At 51.1% G+C, this 19,114-nt stretch overlaps 2 protein-coding genes and 4 non-coding genes across 6 annotated transcripts; 2 read left to right on the plus strand and 4 right to left on the minus strand.

Annotated features, from left to right (window-relative positions):
- Positions 1–242: 242 nt before the first annotated feature.
- NCU14162 lies at positions 243–2,087 on the plus strand. The gene is made up of 3 exons (XR_897965.1): positions 243–1,411; positions 1,478–1,564; positions 1,658–2,087. It is a non-coding gene; the product is annotated as a ncrg120 (non-coding RNA).
- Positions 2,088–3,861: 1,774 nt separating this feature from the next.
- Positions 3,862–3,977, minus strand: NCU15684. The gene has a single exon (XR_897966.1). It is a non-coding gene; the product is annotated as a 5S ribosomal RNA (ribosomal RNA).
- Positions 3,978–5,384: 1,407 nt separating this feature from the next.
- On the minus strand, positions 5,385–7,156 carry NCU17066 (hypothetical protein). The gene has a single exon (XM_011396776.1). The coding sequence runs from the start codon at positions 7,144–7,146 to the stop codon at positions 6,760–6,762; it is 387 nt and encodes a 128-aa protein (XP_011395078.1). The 5' UTR covers positions 7,147–7,156; the 3' UTR covers positions 5,385–6,759.
- Positions 7,157–7,884: 728 nt separating this feature from the next.
- Positions 7,885–10,495, plus strand: NCU04713 (hypothetical protein). Its single transcript, XM_955151.2, has one exon. It carries the CDS (start codon positions 8,140–8,142, stop codon positions 10,324–10,326), a length of 2,187 nt encoding a protein of 728 aa, XP_960244.1. The 5' UTR covers positions 7,885–8,139; the 3' UTR covers positions 10,327–10,495.
- Positions 10,496–13,133: 2,638 nt separating this feature from the next.
- On the minus strand, positions 13,134–14,501 carry NCU14163. Its single transcript, XR_897967.1, has 2 exons — positions 14,310–14,501; positions 13,134–13,885 (listed from the first exon to the last, which is right to left on the minus strand). It is a non-coding gene; the product is annotated as a ncrg100 (non-coding RNA).
- An 839-nt stretch (positions 14,502–15,340) lies between these two features.
- Positions 15,341–16,830, minus strand: NCU14164. The gene is made up of 2 exons (XR_897968.1): positions 16,050–16,830; positions 15,341–15,991 (listed from the first exon to the last, which is right to left on the minus strand). It is a non-coding gene; the product is annotated as a ncrg46 (non-coding RNA).
- Between the last annotated feature and the right edge of the window lie 2,284 nt (positions 16,831–19,114).

Here is a 19,114-nt window from a genome sequence, read left to right on the forward strand (position 1 = left end):
TTACGTCGGGATGTTGCGGATATTATCACCCCTCGAGCCACGTCCGGCGCGATTCTCTGTACAATGAAAGGAGTGGAGGGCGGGATGAACTCTGCGTCGGCACCCACAAACACACTTTCCTTGAGCAACCAACACCTGTCTTTTTTTATCCTTCTTGGGTGCTACCTCCAGTTTACGCACTTCTCCCGTAAGTCTCCCTGTGTATACATCAAATCTGCACAAAGCTAACCACACCTCAACAGGTCCCTGCCCCAAGGACTCCGGCTCCGGCGAGAAGATCTGCTACAAGTGCCAGCAGCCTGGCCACGTTCAGTCCCAGTGCCCCAGCGCTTAAATGCGTCATAATCGCCAGGTAACACCAACTACCTTTGGCGGCCTCGCTCATTTGCTGTCTTACCACCCTGATTTTGCTCACACTTCTCATCACCGAGATGGAGGAGCAAGCGGGATGTACACAGCGGGAATACTATTCCGGTGGGACTTGCCCACCTTTATCCGGACCGCCAGACCAAGCGACTGCGTGGTGAGAAACCACCGGTCATACCCTCATTTCCAAAGATTCGTCGCCCGCCACTCTCGACAACGGGGGACAAGGCAACTTCGAGAACAGCCCGCCGGAATACATGACCATCTACGACCACCGGTTTGCCATTGCTACGGCTCTAGATACTGATCGAAAGTTGCTTTTGCTCTTGTAGCAATTTGGAAGAAAGTATGTCGACATAATCCCCCAGATCGAAGACCGAGGGATTGCCTTGCAGTGAAAATTTGGGGAGATCTCCAACATCCAATCACGAGAAGCATCCTGTGAAGATGATTATGTCTTTGTGTGGATCAGCATCCTGATCACAGTACCAAAACAAGCTCCAGAGGTGCTGGCGTTCTCATCGGCTGCGATGGAATCCACATAGAATGTTGCGTGGGCTCTACCGCCAAAGAGATATTTCCTTTGCATGTCCCAACGAAGGGTGCGACCACCCCATTGAGGAAAGTTTTGCTGCCATTCACGGCTGCCGCGACATCGGGGTGGACATTCCAGTTACTTCACGCTAATCTCCACGAGCTCGGTACCATCAGGAGATCAGTACCACGTGCCTTAGGACGCTTACTTGCACCCATCACTTCGAGCCCATCACTTCGAGCCTCTTATCGCGACATGCCGCTACCATGCCGGCATGAACAACACCCTCCCCTCCCTGTCTCTTGCATATTGATTCGCAGTTCACTGTAATCCACGGGCGGGATAAATCTATTTCCCGACCGACGCACTGAACTCTTCACAGCGGACACTACGCTGCATTTTCTCGCGTGGCGTTGGGCTAAATAAGTACCAGCAATGCCTTGGACGATTGAACGTGGCCAATATTGACCTCCAGAGGCTTTTGACCTTCTCTTAGTGTTACGCGCAGAAGTAAGTCATCCATTTGTAGGACCCTCTTTCAACGGCAGCACTGGACTAACACTCACGGATCTTTAGCACATACGAATCAGAACGACTTTACAGGCCCTCCGAGCCACTCTTCGTGGCTTATTAGCTCTGCCGGATCATGCCGCTACCATGCCGGTATGAACAACACCCCCCCTCCCCCCTCCCTGTCTCTTGCATGAGAAGCCCTGGGTGGCTTAAGAACGTGAACGCTGACCTAAAGCTTCCTAGTAATGCAATTCGATCCTGACGCTCCGTATTGGAAGACCAAGCCTCCTGGTGTCAAAGAAGACGGACCAATTGACAGGAAAGTACACAAGCCAGGATACTGGCTCCCCTGCTGTCAACAGTACGGAACGCACGACAAGCTCGGATGTAGGCTAGGCCCACACAGAGCCGCTGATGGGGTGCAGGAAAAGGACCTTGATGGCTGGAAAGGCTACAACGATTTTCAAGATGCTGTGGGTGCGCCAAAGAAATAGTGAGAACAAAAAGGACGGCAGGGCCAACAACGGTCAACGAAGGAATAAAGGGCAATGGAACGGAAGTGGCGTGACAAGGTCCAATAGGCTGCGGGAACATGTCTCCATTTTTCAACCTTCCTTACCTTAGATGGATAAGCCTTGCCAGGTTGTTATAAATGTACGAAAAGGGTTATTGTATCGTGATAGAATCAGTTAGTAGATTAGATCTCACAAAGACGATGACAGCGTTTTTGCACATGTAAGACTTTGGCATGCGAATGTGAATACAGTTATGAGGTGGATATGGGTAACGTGATGAAACCTTGATTTCTTAGCAACCGTGAATGCTCCAGACAGCGGAAGTAGGGTCTTGGATTCTGTTGACAGTCTGTTTCCCGAGGTGAAGCTATTGTGGGGAGTATGGCATGGTGCATTACTAGGGAACTCATTGGATTAGGTGGCGATCCCCCATGAGAGAGTCGGTGTTTGAGACCCAAAGCTTTGTACTGATACTCGGAAGGAGTTGATGCTGGTGGATGTGATTTGTAGGTCCGAGGTGATAATCAAGTTTGAGATGATCTTTTAGCACCTCTGATAAAGGCAACGTTGTAAAGATGAGTATCACAGTGGGAACTTGCGTGTTGTGGTAGGTAGTAAACTTGGACATGGCACAACATGGGCTATTGGGTTTGGGTTGCGGGTTTCGTCCTTGCTTTCCAAACTCACACGCTATGATGTAGGTATGTTTTGTTGTTGAAGTGACCCCGTACGGAGCACTGATTGCGCACGGGGTCGAGGTTTATTTACTGGGACTTTTACTTGCCTTTGCTACTGCTACAAGTCATGTCGTGGGTGGCTGTCTCAACTCGTCGATATCTCTAGGTACTTAAATGAAGGGTCCCCCGTCTCTTGGGAAGTGGAGGGCTTGTTGAAGAGGTAGATGTGGTCTTTGTTTATATACACTGGCCTTGGGCTTTTGGGGCCTTTGGGCCTTTGGGACTTTGGGCTTGTGGGTCTTTGGGGCCTTTGGGGTCTTTGGGCGAGTGGTGATTTGGTAGGTAGTGGATGTGTCGATTGGGCTTCATTTGTCTGTCTTTTCCGTGAAAGTTGTTGCGGGTGGATGGATGGATGTCTGTGAAAGAAGTTGTGCGGGACGTTTGTGTTATGAACTTGGTTGCACGTGGGGCTCCGGCCCACTCGCTCGGTCAGAGAGGCCATCGAGCCGTTGATGGCTAGAAGACGAAAAGATGTATAAAACCAAAAAAAAAAAAAAAAAAAAAAAAAAAAAAAAAAAAAAAAAAAAGGGGGGGAGAAAGATAAATAAGAAGGAGAGACTTGGGGAGAGGAAGAGAGAGAGAGAGAGAGAGAGAGAGAGAGAGAGAGAGAGAGAGAGAGAAAGTAGAAGGGGAGGGGGAGTAAGAAACAGACAAGCATTTTAGGAGGACGGTTAGGAGAAGAAGAAGAAAACTCGGTTAATTTATGTCACTACCTACTTGTCACTCACTGTCCCACAGGTACTGACTGAGATAATTTATGATGATGATGGTGAGGATGAAGAAGAAGAAGAATTCGGGTTCAATTGTGTCCATACTTGACAACTGTCTTGTCTTACAGGTACTGACTGAAAAAAGTGTATGGTGATGGCCGATGGGGGTGAACAAGAAGAGTTTGAGGACACAGCAGTCTACGGCATTTTCATGAAGTAACAGTAACCCGGCCATGATGATAGTCCATCAGTCTTCATTGAGAGCATGTATGATAGCTTATTCCTTCCGAGGTCCTAGAATCTCTCAGATCTGGCATGTGAGACAGATTGGAAGACAGCCACCCATATCGAAACTCGAGCGATGCCGCGCAACACCATGACGGCAGCAGCACGATAAGTTTGAGATACACTCTTGAAAGATTTTGGCAAAAAGATAGCAAACAGAAAAAGGGTAAGGTAAGGAGTGAACGAAAAAAAGAAAACAAAACATACAACACCAGGGATTCGCTGGTCGTCACCGACCCAACTACTAGTCTGGCCCTCACTGGCTTATCTATGGGAGAGCGGACGGGATCCCGAGTTTTCCAGTGGGTATGGTCGTATGTACTTATTCTGCCCGTGTCAACAGCTTATAAAATCTAGAAGGCAGCTCAAAGACTGACACCTCGTTGTATCTCAAGGTTGACTGAGAAAAAGGATGTTGACCCGTTGAGAACGATAGGATACAGAGACTCATGATGAAAGCGGCGTATGCATAAACTCAAAATGGAAGTATGAGACTGCAAGCAACCCGCTTGACCTCTCGTCATCATCAACACGTACGACGTGCACTGGCTCGCTTGAGTCGCTTCCACAAGCGAGGACGCTCACGAGGTTAACGTTAACGTCGTTTGAGAGTCTAGAACGACCCAGAAGTGAGGCCGATGGTACCCATCACTTTGTCCTCACGTGCTGAACCTTACTCCCGCGGATATGGTACGATGAGGTCACAGCCCTGGTTCTCGTTATGAGCATAATGAGATATGACACAAGGGTCCAAGTGGTGATGGAGGGTATCTGAGTCAAGGCTGGGTGATGTGGACGTCGGGGAGAGGCTGGATCTTGAGGTGAGCGACACAGATAGGGTCCGTATGAGGCCTGTTTAGAAGGCCTGCTTGGTCTTCTGGAAGGAAAAAGGGTTTTTGTCTTCCGACCCAGAAGATGAAAAAGTGGTGTGTGTGGATGGGCCTTTCGGCTGTTCCTAATGTTCGCGCCGTCGGATAGAGTTGTAAAAGTGGAAGAGGGTGTGCAAGGTGACGGGCGGCTGGTAAAATGCGTGTGGGGGATGTCCACGAGATTTAAGGTCAGGGGGAGGGATGGGTCGAGGGGTGGTGCGACGAGGTGGAATTAGATCAACACATGGGGATAATATAGAGGAGGGTTATGTCTTACTTTCAAAAATAAAAAAGAAATTATAAAAAAAATAAAGAAAAAAAGAATAAAAGAAGAAAACTGAAGAAAAAGACCCGCGTACCTTCCAAGTACCTATGACGGTACACCGTCAGTGAAGAAAACGGTCGGACATTTGCCGTGAGCCTCTCGATCTCGCGAGGCGACCACTTTGTGTAGTATCAGCTTGTGAGTTCCTGACGCACCCCAAGTCAAAAGAATATCATCGGCAATGCAATGCAGCGCCGTGTAGCCCAAGGATGGGTCTTGGCATGGGTAATTCGTCGATGCTGATCGATACTTGACTTGTCGACTGTTGATTTATGATGTGTTGCCTGGAATGCGATACACTGTTCGAGAAGGAGTGGAAGGAATTTGATACAGAGAACTGAACAAGAGTCAGGAAGTCAGCAGTGAATTAAGTCCCTTGGAGGAGCGTGCATATGCATTCTCCCTCTTCCGTCCTCCTTCATCGACTACGCAAGAGGCGCACTTTGGCCGTTCAATTGCGATTGGATGGCCATGTTTCGATATTCACTCAGAAAAACAAAACCCTTAGTTTTTCTTTTTTCTTTTTTCCCTTTCTCCAACTTGCCGAGTCAACGACACAAGAACCAGACCTCACCTCACCTTTGCACTGCACCAAATCCCATCCAATCCTGGATAATCTCGCAATCACATGGCCTTGCTTCGCCGTCCCGTTGATGCCACCGTCCCGTCCCTCCTTTGGCAGCCAGGGCAGCTTATCTGGCGCGACCCATCCCACCATCGTCAGCGTCCATGATGGTGTGGAGAGGAGGGGCTGCCCAGTACCACCACCCGCTCATGGCTACAACCCTCACTGCGTTCTAGCCGGCCACGCAACCGTTGGAAATGCTTGAAATGATGGTCATCTGGCCTTGCAAACCGCCGAAGCCATGATTGCCAACTCATCAATTTCCATCACCGGTGAGTCCCTCGCGTCCCTCCGGCATAGCCACCTCTACCACAGAATGAAGCGACCCGGACAATAACCCCGGATCCAGCAGGTGCTTCCAAAGAGCCCATTACGGCGGAGGCTGACCGATACCTCCTACACGCTAGTCTACGAGCTGCTCTCCCGAACCGACAGCCTTCCGAACGGCGCAGCGATTTCCTCTGCCGGTGCGATTGCGCAAATCCATGAATCACTCCACGTCAAGCGAATCTCCGTCAATCATACCTCGTCCCCGCTCACCCGCGCCGCATCATTTTTCTTCCCTCACCCAATTACCGCCGGTTTAAGCGCAGCCTGACTCTTTGATCGAGCGATGTCCAGGCAGATTAACGACAGTGTTCCGGCTGGGCTTCTCAGAACACCTGCAGACACACTGAACGAGACGTCAAAGAGTGACGATATCAGACAACCAGACAACTGGGGAGTCATCCGACAGACGACATGCACCGTCCTCCGTGGTTGGGCCCCAACAAGCCGGCCGCGGGAATGGCCCATTCGACCGACCATCCTTCCCCTTTCCACCTTCTCTGTCCACCATGCTCGCAGTTCGCATACTCGGGTTGCGACATTGTTAGTAAGTGTGACCAGCAAGCCTCGTGGCATTCGATTGGTACAGACTGCGCCGTCATCTTACCACCATCCGCTGCAAGTTGGCAACGCCACGCAGATGCAGTCACTTATACATCGCGAACCTCAATGGAGACGCCATGGAGATCCGATTCGAGCGCCAGGACCAGGCCTTCTGCGTGGCGCATGCCGTGCGATCCCCCCGCGACGCCTTCATCACTTTGTGATAACGTTCAGATACGAGACGGGTGTGTGATTCCGGGGTAGCAAGCTTTCTCCCCCGGTGCTGGTCGTGCTTGGTGAGCTTGACCGATACAGGTGGGGTATTGTGCCCGCATCACGATGCTCCTGCTTATGAGTCTGCATGCCGGTGACTCTCAGTTAACATGTTGGTGGATACTGAGTCGCGCACTCAGAGCAGCTGGAGGTCATTCGCCATGTTGTGACCATGATGTTGCAGATTGTCATGTCTCGAAAGGCCATCCGTTTGATTGACAAACACGGCCAAACATCGAGGCATGTACAGGAACGTGTCCAAGGTATTGCGAAATGACCGTTCTCGCCCAGCCAAGTGGACTGTACTAGTAGATGCATCACCATCTAAGAGCCTGATACCAGCAGGAGGCTCATCCGGCCCTGGAAAGATGCGAGGTGCTTCTTGTTGATCAAACGCACGTTGAAGACGTGGGGGGTGCATGCTCCCTGCCATAACCGATGCACGATAATCGTCATAACCGGGAAATTGTCCCTTAAAGCTATGATCCTTTGCTATCCACACCTTTGCAGGATTCAGGCCCATTATCCTGACGCGTTATCGTACATTCGGGCCTTTGGCAAACCACTGATATTGTCTTAGCGTCGATGTGAAGGACGGCATCGAGATCGAGGAGCTGTGAGTCGCAAGCTTTGAGCACCAACTCTAGAATTCCAGAAGAGGTTCGTTGGGGAAATTCATGGGCGCGAGTCGGACCGCAAGCACAGAAGAGCGGTTAAATGGATGTAACGCGGCTGCCCACGTGGACGACCAGGAACTGATACTGCAGTGTTTTTATGTTTGAGGTTTGTTGGAATGCCGTTGTGACAGCCGAGAAGGTTCCATAGCCAGACACCTCTGGAACGGTCTCCAAATATTGGATGTAAACAAACCATCAACATCGGCCACACCTTGGCAATGGACAGGAAAGGGGCTCACCGTGAAATCTGGTCTGTGCACTCAAGGTGAGCTCATGAAAGCGCCAAGCCTGCCCCACCTTTCGTTGAAGTAGATGTCGGTGATCAATGATGAACGCAAAATGTCGACATGACAGGAAGCTGCTACTCCAGAAATGTCTAGATATTGAGAACACTGGGCTTTGGAGTCAGAATCGGTTATCCAACCCGCAACTCTACACACAAAGTCCTGTTACGTTCAAAGAGCAGCTTGACACTGCAAAAGTCGTGGAAGGGCAAAAGTTCTCGCCACTGGTGGTCCGAGCGTCTCCAGCGGCGAATGCATCCCCATTCGGCTTCATTCAATTTGGTGGATGATTGATTATGATTCATAATCACTACACGCTCCATAGCTCTTTCCAACAACCGCCGTCGGTCATTCAGATCCTACCTTTTCAATTGTAATAAAACGTCGGTTGTCACAGGTCATTCTTTGTCAAGTACACAACTTTTCAGTCCTTTCACCAATTTTTCAAACGCAAACGCAGGCGTGCCAGCATCAAAGTCTTTCACTCATCCATCCTCCCTCATCTTCAACATACACACACTTTCAAGCTCAAACACCTGTCCAAAGAAGTAAAAGATGATCCCCATCCGCCCCAAACCCAACGGCAACAACCCCGACGGCGGCGGCAGCAGCACCACCACCACCTCTCCACCACCCCGCCGCGACAAACAAGCCGTCCACACCCCCTCCCCCTCCCGCATCACCAGCAAACCCGTTCCCGAGCGCCAACTCCGCTCCCCGCGCGAATACCAAATCGACCAACTCAAGCGCCGTTTCAGCCCCTTGAAAGAAACCATCGATCCTTCAACAGGCGGGGAGACCTCCCTGCTTTTTTCTCTCAAGCCCTCTGACCCGGATTTTCCCTACGACCTGGAGAAGCTCGAATGCGATTTGCGGATTCCCGGGGAGTATCCTCGGCAGCCGGCGAGGTTGTTGGTCAGGAACAAGGATATCCCGCGGGGGTTTGCGGTGAATATTGAACGGGGATGGGATCGGTTGGTGGAGGAGAGAAAGGGGAAGGGGACGACAACGTTGTTGAGTGTTTTGAATGCGTTGGATCGAGGGCTGGAAGGGTTTTTGGCAGAAGAGAAGAAGGAGACGGTCAAGATTACGGTGTTTAAGGATTCGAGGCATTTGGAAGGGCAACCGAGTGGGGTTATTGGGAAGGAGGGTATCGAGGGGGTGTCCAAGGAGAAGAACGAGAATGAAAAGGAGAAAGAAAAGGAAAAGGAGAAGCCGAGGCCGTATATCCCGCCCGAAAACTTTACTAGGGATCAAATTGCGGAAGCCAAGGCGAGAAGAGCGCAGGAGGTGCGTCAGCTCGAGGCACGGATGAGCGGATTGCCGCTCTATCACAAGTCGAGCGACGGGGTGATATATACGTTGCCGTTGGATCCAAAGAGGAGGAGCAGTTTGCCGACGGGCTTGCAGAGCGTGCATTCGGTGCAGCTGGTTATTCCGTTGTTGTACCCGTTGCAGCCGTTGAGGGTGTTGTTGAATGATGTGGATGCCGATGAGGCTGAGACGGTGGAGGAGCTGTTTACGCAGAAGGCGGTCGAGCAAAAGCAAATGAGTTTGACGAGCCACTTGAATTACTTGGCGACGAATTTGCATGCTTTGGCGAAACAGGCTGCGCAGCAGAAGCAGAAGGCTGTTCAGGCTGCTGCTGCTGCAGAGGAGGAGGGAAAGAAGATGGCGGCGGATGAAGAGGCCAAGGAGGCGGAACATGTTGCTTCGGCGGTTGATGGAGAAAGGGGACATGTACATGTCATTCCGAGGCCCTTGGAGTGGACGCTCGTCAACGCCGATGGTTCTTCCGAGTCAGAATCCGAGACTGATTCCGACGACGACTACGAGTTGGTTGACGGTGAAAGTGGAAACGCCTCCGGCGTAACACCAGGCACCGCCCTCCCCACCGCCACCGCCGAACGCGGCACCGCCATCTCCTTCCCCTCCATCGAGCTACACGGCATCGAGCTCCTCCAAGTAACCCTCCTCTCGCTCTCCGTCAAATGCAACCGCTGCAAAACCCTCAACGACGTGACCTCGCTCAAATCCAACGTCGAAAAACTCGCCTCGTGCAAGAAATGCGCCACATCCTTCACCGTTCGCTTCCGCGCCGAGCTCGTCCACGCCAACTCCACGCGTGCCGGCTTCATCGATCTCTCCGGCTGCACCATATCCGACATGCTTCCTTCCTCCTTCATCCCCACCTGCGGGCGGTGCTCCACTCCTTACCCATCCCCCGGCTTCGTTTCCGTGCGCGGCGAATCAACCACCAACGTCTGCCGCGAATGCCACGCCCGCTTCACTTTCAAACTCCCCGACGTCAAGTTCCTCACTTACTCCTCTTCCCAATCCCACCTCCCGCCCACCCAGGGCCCCAAGCGCAAAGACCAAAAACTCGGTCTGCACGCCGGCGACCCCCTCCCCGCCAAGGGCGCCTGCGCGCACTATAAGCGGTCCTATAGATGGTTTCGCTTCAGCTGCTGCAACAAGGTGTATCCGTGCGACAAGTGTCATCAGCAAGCGGAGGATCATGTGGATGAGTGGGCGAATCGGATGATTTGCGGGTGGTGTTCGCGGGAGCAGAATTATCGGGTGGAGAACTGTGCTTTCTGTGGACGGAGCGTGGTGAGGAAGAGGACGGGCGGGTTTTGGGAGGGCGGGAAGGGGACGAGGGATAAGGTGTTGATGAGGAGGGGGGATAGGAGGAAGTATAGGAACAAGAAGGATGGGAATAAGAGTAATAAGGAGAAGTGAGATGGGACTGCCTGTGATGGTCGTGGACGATGATGGGCGTTGTTGTATTGGTATCACTAGCATAGGCAGCATGGCATAGCATCGCACAGCATGTTTATGATGGTTAGACATTCGCATTACAATTCATGGCTCCAACCCTTTTTTCATACTTATCCTGTTAGCAAGCCGTCTGGAGATCTATTCTATCTACTCGTTCACCTCCCAAGTATACCTAACTGTCATGTTATTCGAGCGTAATGTTTACCCCGTCTAGGTATGTACTTCCCGCAGGAACGAACGAATGCCCAGGGCATGTAAGGCACCGACACGCGATGCGCGAATCACCAACAGGCTGGCAGCGCAAGAAGCATTGTTTATACACTACATGGTGCGATACACGCAATGATCGAAACCGAGTTGTTATAGACCGACAGTATGGCCCTTACATCATGCCAGACACGTACATGCGACCTTTGTAATCCTTACATATTTCCGACATTTGCTTCCCGCATTTGACATATCACCTTGAGTTAATAATAGCAGCCAGTCAGTCGGTTGGAGTGACTAACTGCCTAACTAGCTAACTTTGCATGTTAACGACGACATCCGGCACCAGCCGGCTGGCTGGGATGCCGTTCGGCTCGTCTCGTCCGGGGCCGCGCTTTACATCTGATTTTGATGTAGGCCAGCAATCATTGCATTAAACGCAACGAGGAAGGGAAGGAATCATGGATTTGTTGGATACCATGGAAGTCATCACTGACTTACTCACTACACTCAAATTTATTTTTACCACGCACTGAGTGAGTGACCCAACGAACGGTACCTACCTACCTGTCGGGTAGAGAAAGGTAAGGTAACGAGTCCACGCGATGATGATTGAAGTACATACCTGAATAAATACATATTACCGCCTCTACAACCCTCTTGACTGCCAGCTCCTGATGACGGGTTGTGCCAGCCAGCCAGAGTTAAAGCGGCGCACTCCGTCCGTTAACAGTCCCCCTCGCCAACCACGACGAAACCCACACACTTCATCTCAATAAGACTCATTATGCCATGAGGTTCCATTCGGTCCTGGACAAATCAGCTTTTCATACCTACCTTACTTCTACCTACTTACTTGACCATACCATTCAATTCCCCGGTATGTAGTGTAGACCCATGGAACCCATGGAACCCAGGAAAGAAGGAAACGACGAGACAAGCACCTACCATACATAGCTCACCCCAACAACCCCAAACTCAGACCCATGAAGAAGCAAGCCCAGTCCAGTCCAGTCCTGGTCAGTCGATAACATTCCCTGATTGCCATCCATTCGGTAAAATGGCACGCACTCTGAATTCCCAACACGCCGGTACTCCTAACCCAACCGTCCGTCCCATTTTACCCGGCCCATTTAGCCTGAGCGGGACGCGGGAAGGCGATGCCTAAGTGAAGTCACAGGTAAGCTACCTAGCGTACCTAAGGCTAGGGTAGGTAGGGTAGGGTACGGCGATGGCATGGCATGACATGTTGAGAAGCCAGGCAGGCAGGTAGGCAGGTAGGCACGTGTGAACAAGTCCTATAAACTCCACGTCGTTCCAGGCCCACGTCGTTAAAGTCCGAGTAACTCAGAACCACCGGGGAAGAAGTGATCACCAACCAACCTGCTTGGTTCTCTGCCTGTCGGTACCAGATAACGTGTATGCTAGACCCCTATCTATGCAGAGTACCCCGGAAATTTCGTCGATCATAATCGGTAGCGTCCATGCAATTTGGCTGCAAGCACCCAGTTATAGTCAATGTGACACGTACAAGAACCGTTTCCGCGGACGTGGAAAGGCAGGAGTTTAGGTATCTTGGTTTAATCATTCCATTAGACCTGGACGGGTCAGATGATGTTCACCATCCAGTCGAGACAAAAAGGACAGGCACGGAACTGTGCCAGTGCGCGCTGGCCATCGCTGTGCCACAAACGTACTCACCTGCTACCTCAAGAACGGAAAACGTCTTACAAACCGAGTTCATATACAACTCGTGGGTCGAAACGAGACGAGCCATTAAGGAGACGGACCGTGTGGGTATTCAAGGCGGTCGACGGTCATTCCCAAGCTTCCCCGAAAGCCTTGGCACCCGAAAGCTTACTTGAGGCGATATGATTCATTCAATATGTTTTCAGGGGTAGATATTCCCGACGACTGGTACGAGTAAATTGACGATTACTAACTAATACGTCGGCAATTTACCAATGAGGCTGAAGGTAGGAAGGATATCCTGGACATACTTCTCGAAGCGTACGGAACCATCCCGAGGGTATCGGAAGATTGTCGTAATTATTGAGTTAACTCGATGGAGATCTGGCTACACAACAGCAACCACACCTCCATGGAGAGGAAATTAGATGCGCACACTCCTAAGAAATGCGGAGGTGCCATGCTTAGAGATCTCTAGTCTGGAATCCCACCCACTGATGTTTGCCCGGATTACATCAGCTTTTTTGCTCAGAGTGCTACATCATTGAGCAAAGCCGCATCAGCAAGTGTGAGCAACGGTCCATTCTGTGTGTTAGTATTTTTGGTGTGACACGGTAGATGCGCCTGATGTGATCCGGGGCAGCCACCCGACATTCGTACCGAGTACCAGCATGAACTGGTGCGTCTGCCCCCCACATTCGGAGTTCATGGGGAAGTACAAGCATGGGCTCGAACTGCTAGTCACCGCGTAGTATGGCAGGAATACTCATGAATTTCATCGCAAGATTGATCACACAAGAGTCAAACTTGCGAAAATGGAACTCTGGTCTCGAACTTGGACTGACCCGTATGGGGGCTTGAAGGCATGGGATGAGTTGAAGGGATGGAGGGCCATGTATTCTCAACACTCTGGCTCCCTCTTTTCTCTCGTGGCAGTGTCGCGTCAGACCAGTGACACAAGCAAGTTGACCCAATGTCGTGCCACAACGGTGAGGAGGTCAAGTGAATGAAATCCAAATTAAACGGCAACACAGGGCTGCGCCATTGACAGGAGAGATATCAATACCAACACACAATTGAGTCCTGAGGATGAGACATCCCAGCCCGAGACAGAGGGGTAAACTGGGGAGAAGAGAAGTGTCTTGGCCTTCTATGGCCGCTGAAGAACTTGTTGTTCATGGTGGCTTCAAGACAAGTCCGGGGCCATGGAGGACAAGCTCGTCCACATGACGAGCCAAATATATGGTGGCTGAGATATCTCGAACCAGATAGATGACGTGGGAGTCTTTCGAACTGTCGCCCAGCAGGCAAGTTGCAAAAGCGAGAGCGGGCGGCGAGTCACCAAGACTCCTGTGGAACGGCCAGTTACCATCGCCCATAACCCAATACGGTTTTGGAGGCCTTGTTGGTAACACTTGTCCATGTCAGGTTTGTTGCGCAAATTCCAGAAAAAGGACACTGGCGGCGGGCCGAGCACCAGTGTAATATCTGCAGTGTCAAGTGGTCCACGAACGGGTCGATAACTGCGAATTGGCGAGGCTTCGTACGCATGCCAGCGATCTGGGACGGGTTACGACATCCTAAAGATATACTCGGGCTGCACAAGCAATATCCGGCCAGCCCTCTGTACGAACAGTCAGAACCAATCGAGAAGTGAAGCAAGGCCGAACAGGCGATGCGCTCTGAATTCGAACCTAGTCCTCCAATTCAGGAGATGAAGTGGATAATTCAGTGGTAACCCATATTCGTGGTGTCGAGGTAATGGACATGAATCAATAGCCGGCGGCTGTTGGATGTTGGCTGTGCCGCTTTGTGGGCGGCCACTTTTGCGCCGTTGCTCACGCCAGACTCGAGGAAGATGGAACAATCTGGTTCTTGGAAGATTCGGGCGAAGAGCCGAAGCCACTTGGTCATCGTTGAGGAGCTGGACAAGATCAAGGAAGTCAAAATAGCGGGAGTGTCTTGCAGCTAGGCAGCCTTTGGTCTGTACATACTAAGCTGACGCCAACAACTCGTTACGCTCGCAGCTGAGATGGTGGGACACTAACACTGGATTTGGTCGTCATTAGGGCTGATGGTGTCTCCCCAGATAAGTCGAGGGCCGTCAGCCCAAGCAACCTCAAGAGCCATGCGTAGTTGTGGTAAAACGACCTCGTGATGGCATGTCTTGGTTGTAGTACTTGTCTTGTATCAGCATCGCCGGCGCACAAGAAACGGAGGTGCCTGGAAATACTGTGCGGGTAATTGGTGAGGCGCAACGAATACGGGGATGGAAGCTGGGGAAAAGGAAAGCGTAAAATCACTTTAATTGGCGATAATTCAAGAAAATCAGAGGATAAAAAATCCAAATCCAAAACCAAAGTTTCAATCAGCCAGAGCAGGAGCAGCCTTTCACCCTTCTTTTCATCGGGTAGGTACTTGCTTAGCGCGAGGTGCACCGTGACGTTCCTGCCTTCCTTCCTTCTCATCAATGGGTCTCAATGAAGGGTATTTTCTTGAGTTTTCTTTCCTATTAGCAATAAGCAACTCCTATGTCTTGGGGAATGTGAATGTGGTTCGTCGCTCATCCGCTACATAAAGTATCCTGATATCAAAACGTGGTGTAAATAAACTCCAAAAGGTTGGTCAGGGGTAAGCTGATTGCCGCATCGGAGCAGATTTTGGTGGGATGAAGGTGAAGTGACAAGTGACAGAACCCCCACAGTTCCCCTCCCGCCCCGCTAAAACCCCAGCTGTTCGCAGTTGCGGCCTGTGCGAGCTGACATCATAAGCGGTCTGGGCCTGGAACCTCCCGAACTTCTCCTCTTACCAGTCGGTGTCTTTACCTCACCGACCTGGAGGCGAAGCAGGAGAAGCAGTAATCGGCCCGTCAAGCCAGCCTACTGTCCTTCGAGTCATTGTAGTGTACATGCAGATGGAAGCGAGGTTGATAATAAATAAATTCACCCATTTTATCTCACAATCATTCAGCCTCTGTACACTACCTCGATGGCCTCCGTTTCAGCTCGGCACTTTCGCCACCAACGGATGTACCATAACATCAATTCAATGGGGACCATCACGCGTGCGATGTCATGTTCTTCTCGATTGGTTCTTTTTCAAGATCTGAGAGAAATAAACCAAAGAATCCATCGAGCCAGTGTCTGGAGATGGTCTCATGGACGCGTGATCGCCAAATGATCTTCCACCTCTGACAGAGGACCGGTAGGGTGTCTGGGTGTAGACCACTATTACCAGGCCAGCCTTCCTGTGTCCCAAAGCCAGGCAGGGTACTGTAGGCTTTCTTTGTGCGACAGACCAGATGACAAGAGTCATCTCGTTTCGGCCCTCCCAAACGACGAACCGTCATGCCAGCGGGAGGTCAAAGCGGTGAGCCTCTTTCTTCCAAATCCCATTACCCTCCTAGGCAGTTCATCAAACCGTCAGAACATCACCACCTCGCCCGAGGTCACATTAACAACAGTCAGGCGGTAACCATGGCACGGCGCGGCTCACCCATCCGTCAGCGCCGAGTAGGAGGGTGGTCATCATCTCATCCGGGGAAGCGATCATGCATTGTCGACGCATCTCGTTGCCGTCGGTAGTTGGAGTCCGATATTGAGCTGCTGACTCATAGCTGACCCTTTAGATTGAGCCGTATCCTATACCACTTTCTCGGGCAGGTATTGGCCTTGATTTCCTTTGATGGGAAATGCCCGAAGCGGTGGAAGGTCAGCGTCCTCCATCAACCCTAACCCGATCATCAGTACATGGAATTGTTCCTGCTCTGGTGGCCGAAACTTACCTACCCAAACTGTACGTTGTTGTATTCCAGGTAGTAAAATACGCTCAACGACCACACTGGAACTACCTCGGAGAACCTCAAGCCAGAACCCAATGCTCGGATCTCCGACCAAACGTACACGGTGAGGCCAAAAGAGCACAGCGCGGCAACCGGCATGAAAATGAGCAGTCACTTGAGATCACACCTCCTGCTGAGCCGCATCCTTTCCCCCGCCGTGGAAACCTCCGTCCCACGCCGCGGCGGTCACGTCGTGAGTCTTGTTGGTGCTGCAATGGCATGAAGTGACAAAAGGGGGGGTGGCAAATTTTGATAAGCGAGGCATTGGGTACCTAAACTTCGACAGCAGCAGCAGTAGAGCAGCCCTGCTTCCGTGGTTGACTTGAGTTTATAATAACCTTCGCTGATACTTTGAGGGCGTAAAGAGGCCAAAGAGGAGAGCTTCCCCTAGCACGTGCTCAACGGACATACCTGATCCCCAGCTATGGGCCAGCAATCTGATACTATCGGCTAGGATGTATGAGAATCTCCGGGGGAAGGGCTCGGGCTCATGGTTACACGCGGCTGTGATATCCTCTAACGGTAGGTCGCTTGGCTAAACGTTTACGGCGCTGCTCGCGTCGTGCCCTTCCCAGGACAGCCTTTTTCAGCCTTCCCGATCAGGCAACCTAACGCCGCCTTGTAGGTACCTTGTCCGGCTCACTGGCAAGGAGTCGCAGTCGGTGGCAGTTGTCACAGCAACATCAACCAGCGCCAAGCGCAGGAAATAAGGTGACGAGAAGATCAGCTCCCTGGATCGGCGACCAACCTGGATCACCTCGGGGTACTCAGCTATGTATGTACGAGCTCCTACCCTTTTCTGGGACAGAGCGACAGACCTGCCCGTTTCATCAGCATCAATCTAGCGATCACCACACACAAAGAAGGGCTCGGTATCACCCCCAAAACAGACCATCAAACATCTGGAACTTCTGCGCGGTGGGCACATGACTCTATTCAGAGCAACTGTGCCTCACTCCGTTATTCCGTTGTCCCGTTTCTAGACGAGCGAGCCAGCCGTGCCAGGGTTATGTACTACGCCCCCGCGGGGGTGCGGGACGACTGTGACGCGGGGCGGGCCATAAAGTAAAAGATGTCAGCGTAGCAGTGCTGAATAGTTATGATATATGTCAGCGCGCCGAACGACTGGCTGTCACCTTGCCCTGGGGGTAGCATCGCGAGTGAGGCGGCGCGGGGTAGCTGGTCAGGTAGGTACTTCGCTCAAACGTACACTGTGGGCACTTGGGTGGGAGCCCGGTACCTTGATAATTGTTCATGAGATATAATGGGAAATTAATTGGGCATCTTATCCCCTATATCGAAGAATACCTGACACATCCAACTCACGAGAAAAGGCCATTCGATAGGAATCGAATGGGCCTTGGACCCTCGAATGAATGTTACAGTAGAGGTACCTAAACCTCTGCTCCCATGTCCTTTTTCCCCCACGTTTTCCCACAATTCCGTCAAGTAGGTACCTAACCTACCTACCTAGTATAGAGGTAACTAAACACGGAGCACCAACACAAACACAAACACAAACATGTCAAGTGAAGCTCTCGTCCCCTTCCCGTTACCTCTATCTACCACTACGTTACTTTATGCCCTTACCAAGTTCAATATTTCCTCCGTCTTTTTCGTGCTTCATAGGGTAGGTAGACAATGGCACAAAATCGTATCCGCATGTCTGTAGCACCTTGCAAAGACCGTCCACTTGACTCCTTCACCGGCTTCCTCTCGTGGCACAGGTCAAACACAGGTTCACACAGGTACTACTTGGCGCGTAACCAGTCAAAGCACGGGTGATGAAGGGACGTGGATGAAGAGTTGGGGTACAGACAAATGTTGTTGTGCAATGTGTACAGAGAAGGACTTGCGTCAGCCCCCGAGAATATACCTACCTAGGTAGGTAGATAGAGGTACTTTTGGTTGCTTATAAAATAGAAAGAACAGCAGTGGTTGAGCTTTTAACCAAGCGTATGGGATTAGGTAGGTAGAGGTAGGTAGGAGTTCAGAAAAGGAAGGCACCGCAGGGGGGCAGGCAGGTAACTGGGCTTCCATGTAAACAACATCGAATTGTACCAAATTCAGTTTCAGTGTAATAATACGCCATGTGCATTTGGAAGATAGGTATCAAATCCGTTACTGACATTGGCGCAGCACTTGCTCGAAATGTTTTCACATTCTATGGGCTCTCGCCTTACTTTCAGCATCGTGAACAAAATCGCTGAACAACAAACATCAGACCCTGAGACAAGGCACTACACTACCTACCATAGGTTTAAAAATAATCTCCGGAATCGCTACAGTGTCGGCCGAGCGCTTGGCTTTCTACTATACTACTTACTGTAGTGACCTACGCACACATCGATACCCGATTACCCGACTATCCGACTACCTACCCTACCCTACCCGACTACCCAACTAACATCGTGACCACCTTCATAATATATCACATCTGATCACTAGGACCAACCCAGTAAGCTATTCAGGGGCAAACACCACCACCATCACTTTCACTTTCACTTTCACTTCATTACACGCGCCAGCCGCCGGCGGTCACTTTTCAAGGGTCCTGTTTTATGCCCAGACACCACCCTCTCTAAGCGATAGAAATAGTGTAGTTTCTTCAGGAAGGTAAGGTAGCCTTGCGCGCGCGACGGTTCGGCAAGGTACCTAAGGTAGGTAGGGTATTCCGAATAAGGAAAGTAGGTAGTCTAGTGCATGCATTTACATAGAAGTTTGTGTGGACAGAGAAGAAGAAGAAGAAGAAGAAGAAGAAGAAGAAGAAGAGTGTTAACTGAGACATATCACACACGCTCTACCTAGTAAGGTACCTAAGGATACCTAGGTATCTCTGTCTCGGACCCTGAAGAAGAAGAAGACCCTTAAAGATTCTTCAAGATCACGCAGGCCTGAGGCCAGACACCGTACCGACGAGACGCAGTCAGCAGCGCTAAACAAGAAGCGTTGTTGTTTGCGCCCACTGCCGGCTTCTACGTAGTCATATTCGATCCGCGGGGGAAAAGAGAA

The sequence above is a fragment of the Neurospora crassa genome, linkage group VI (assembly GCF_000182925.2).
Source record: "Neurospora crassa OR74A linkage group VI, whole genome shotgun sequence".
In the NCBI taxonomy this organism is placed as follows: Eukaryota; Fungi; Ascomycota; class Sordariomycetes; order Sordariales; family Sordariaceae; genus Neurospora; species Neurospora crassa.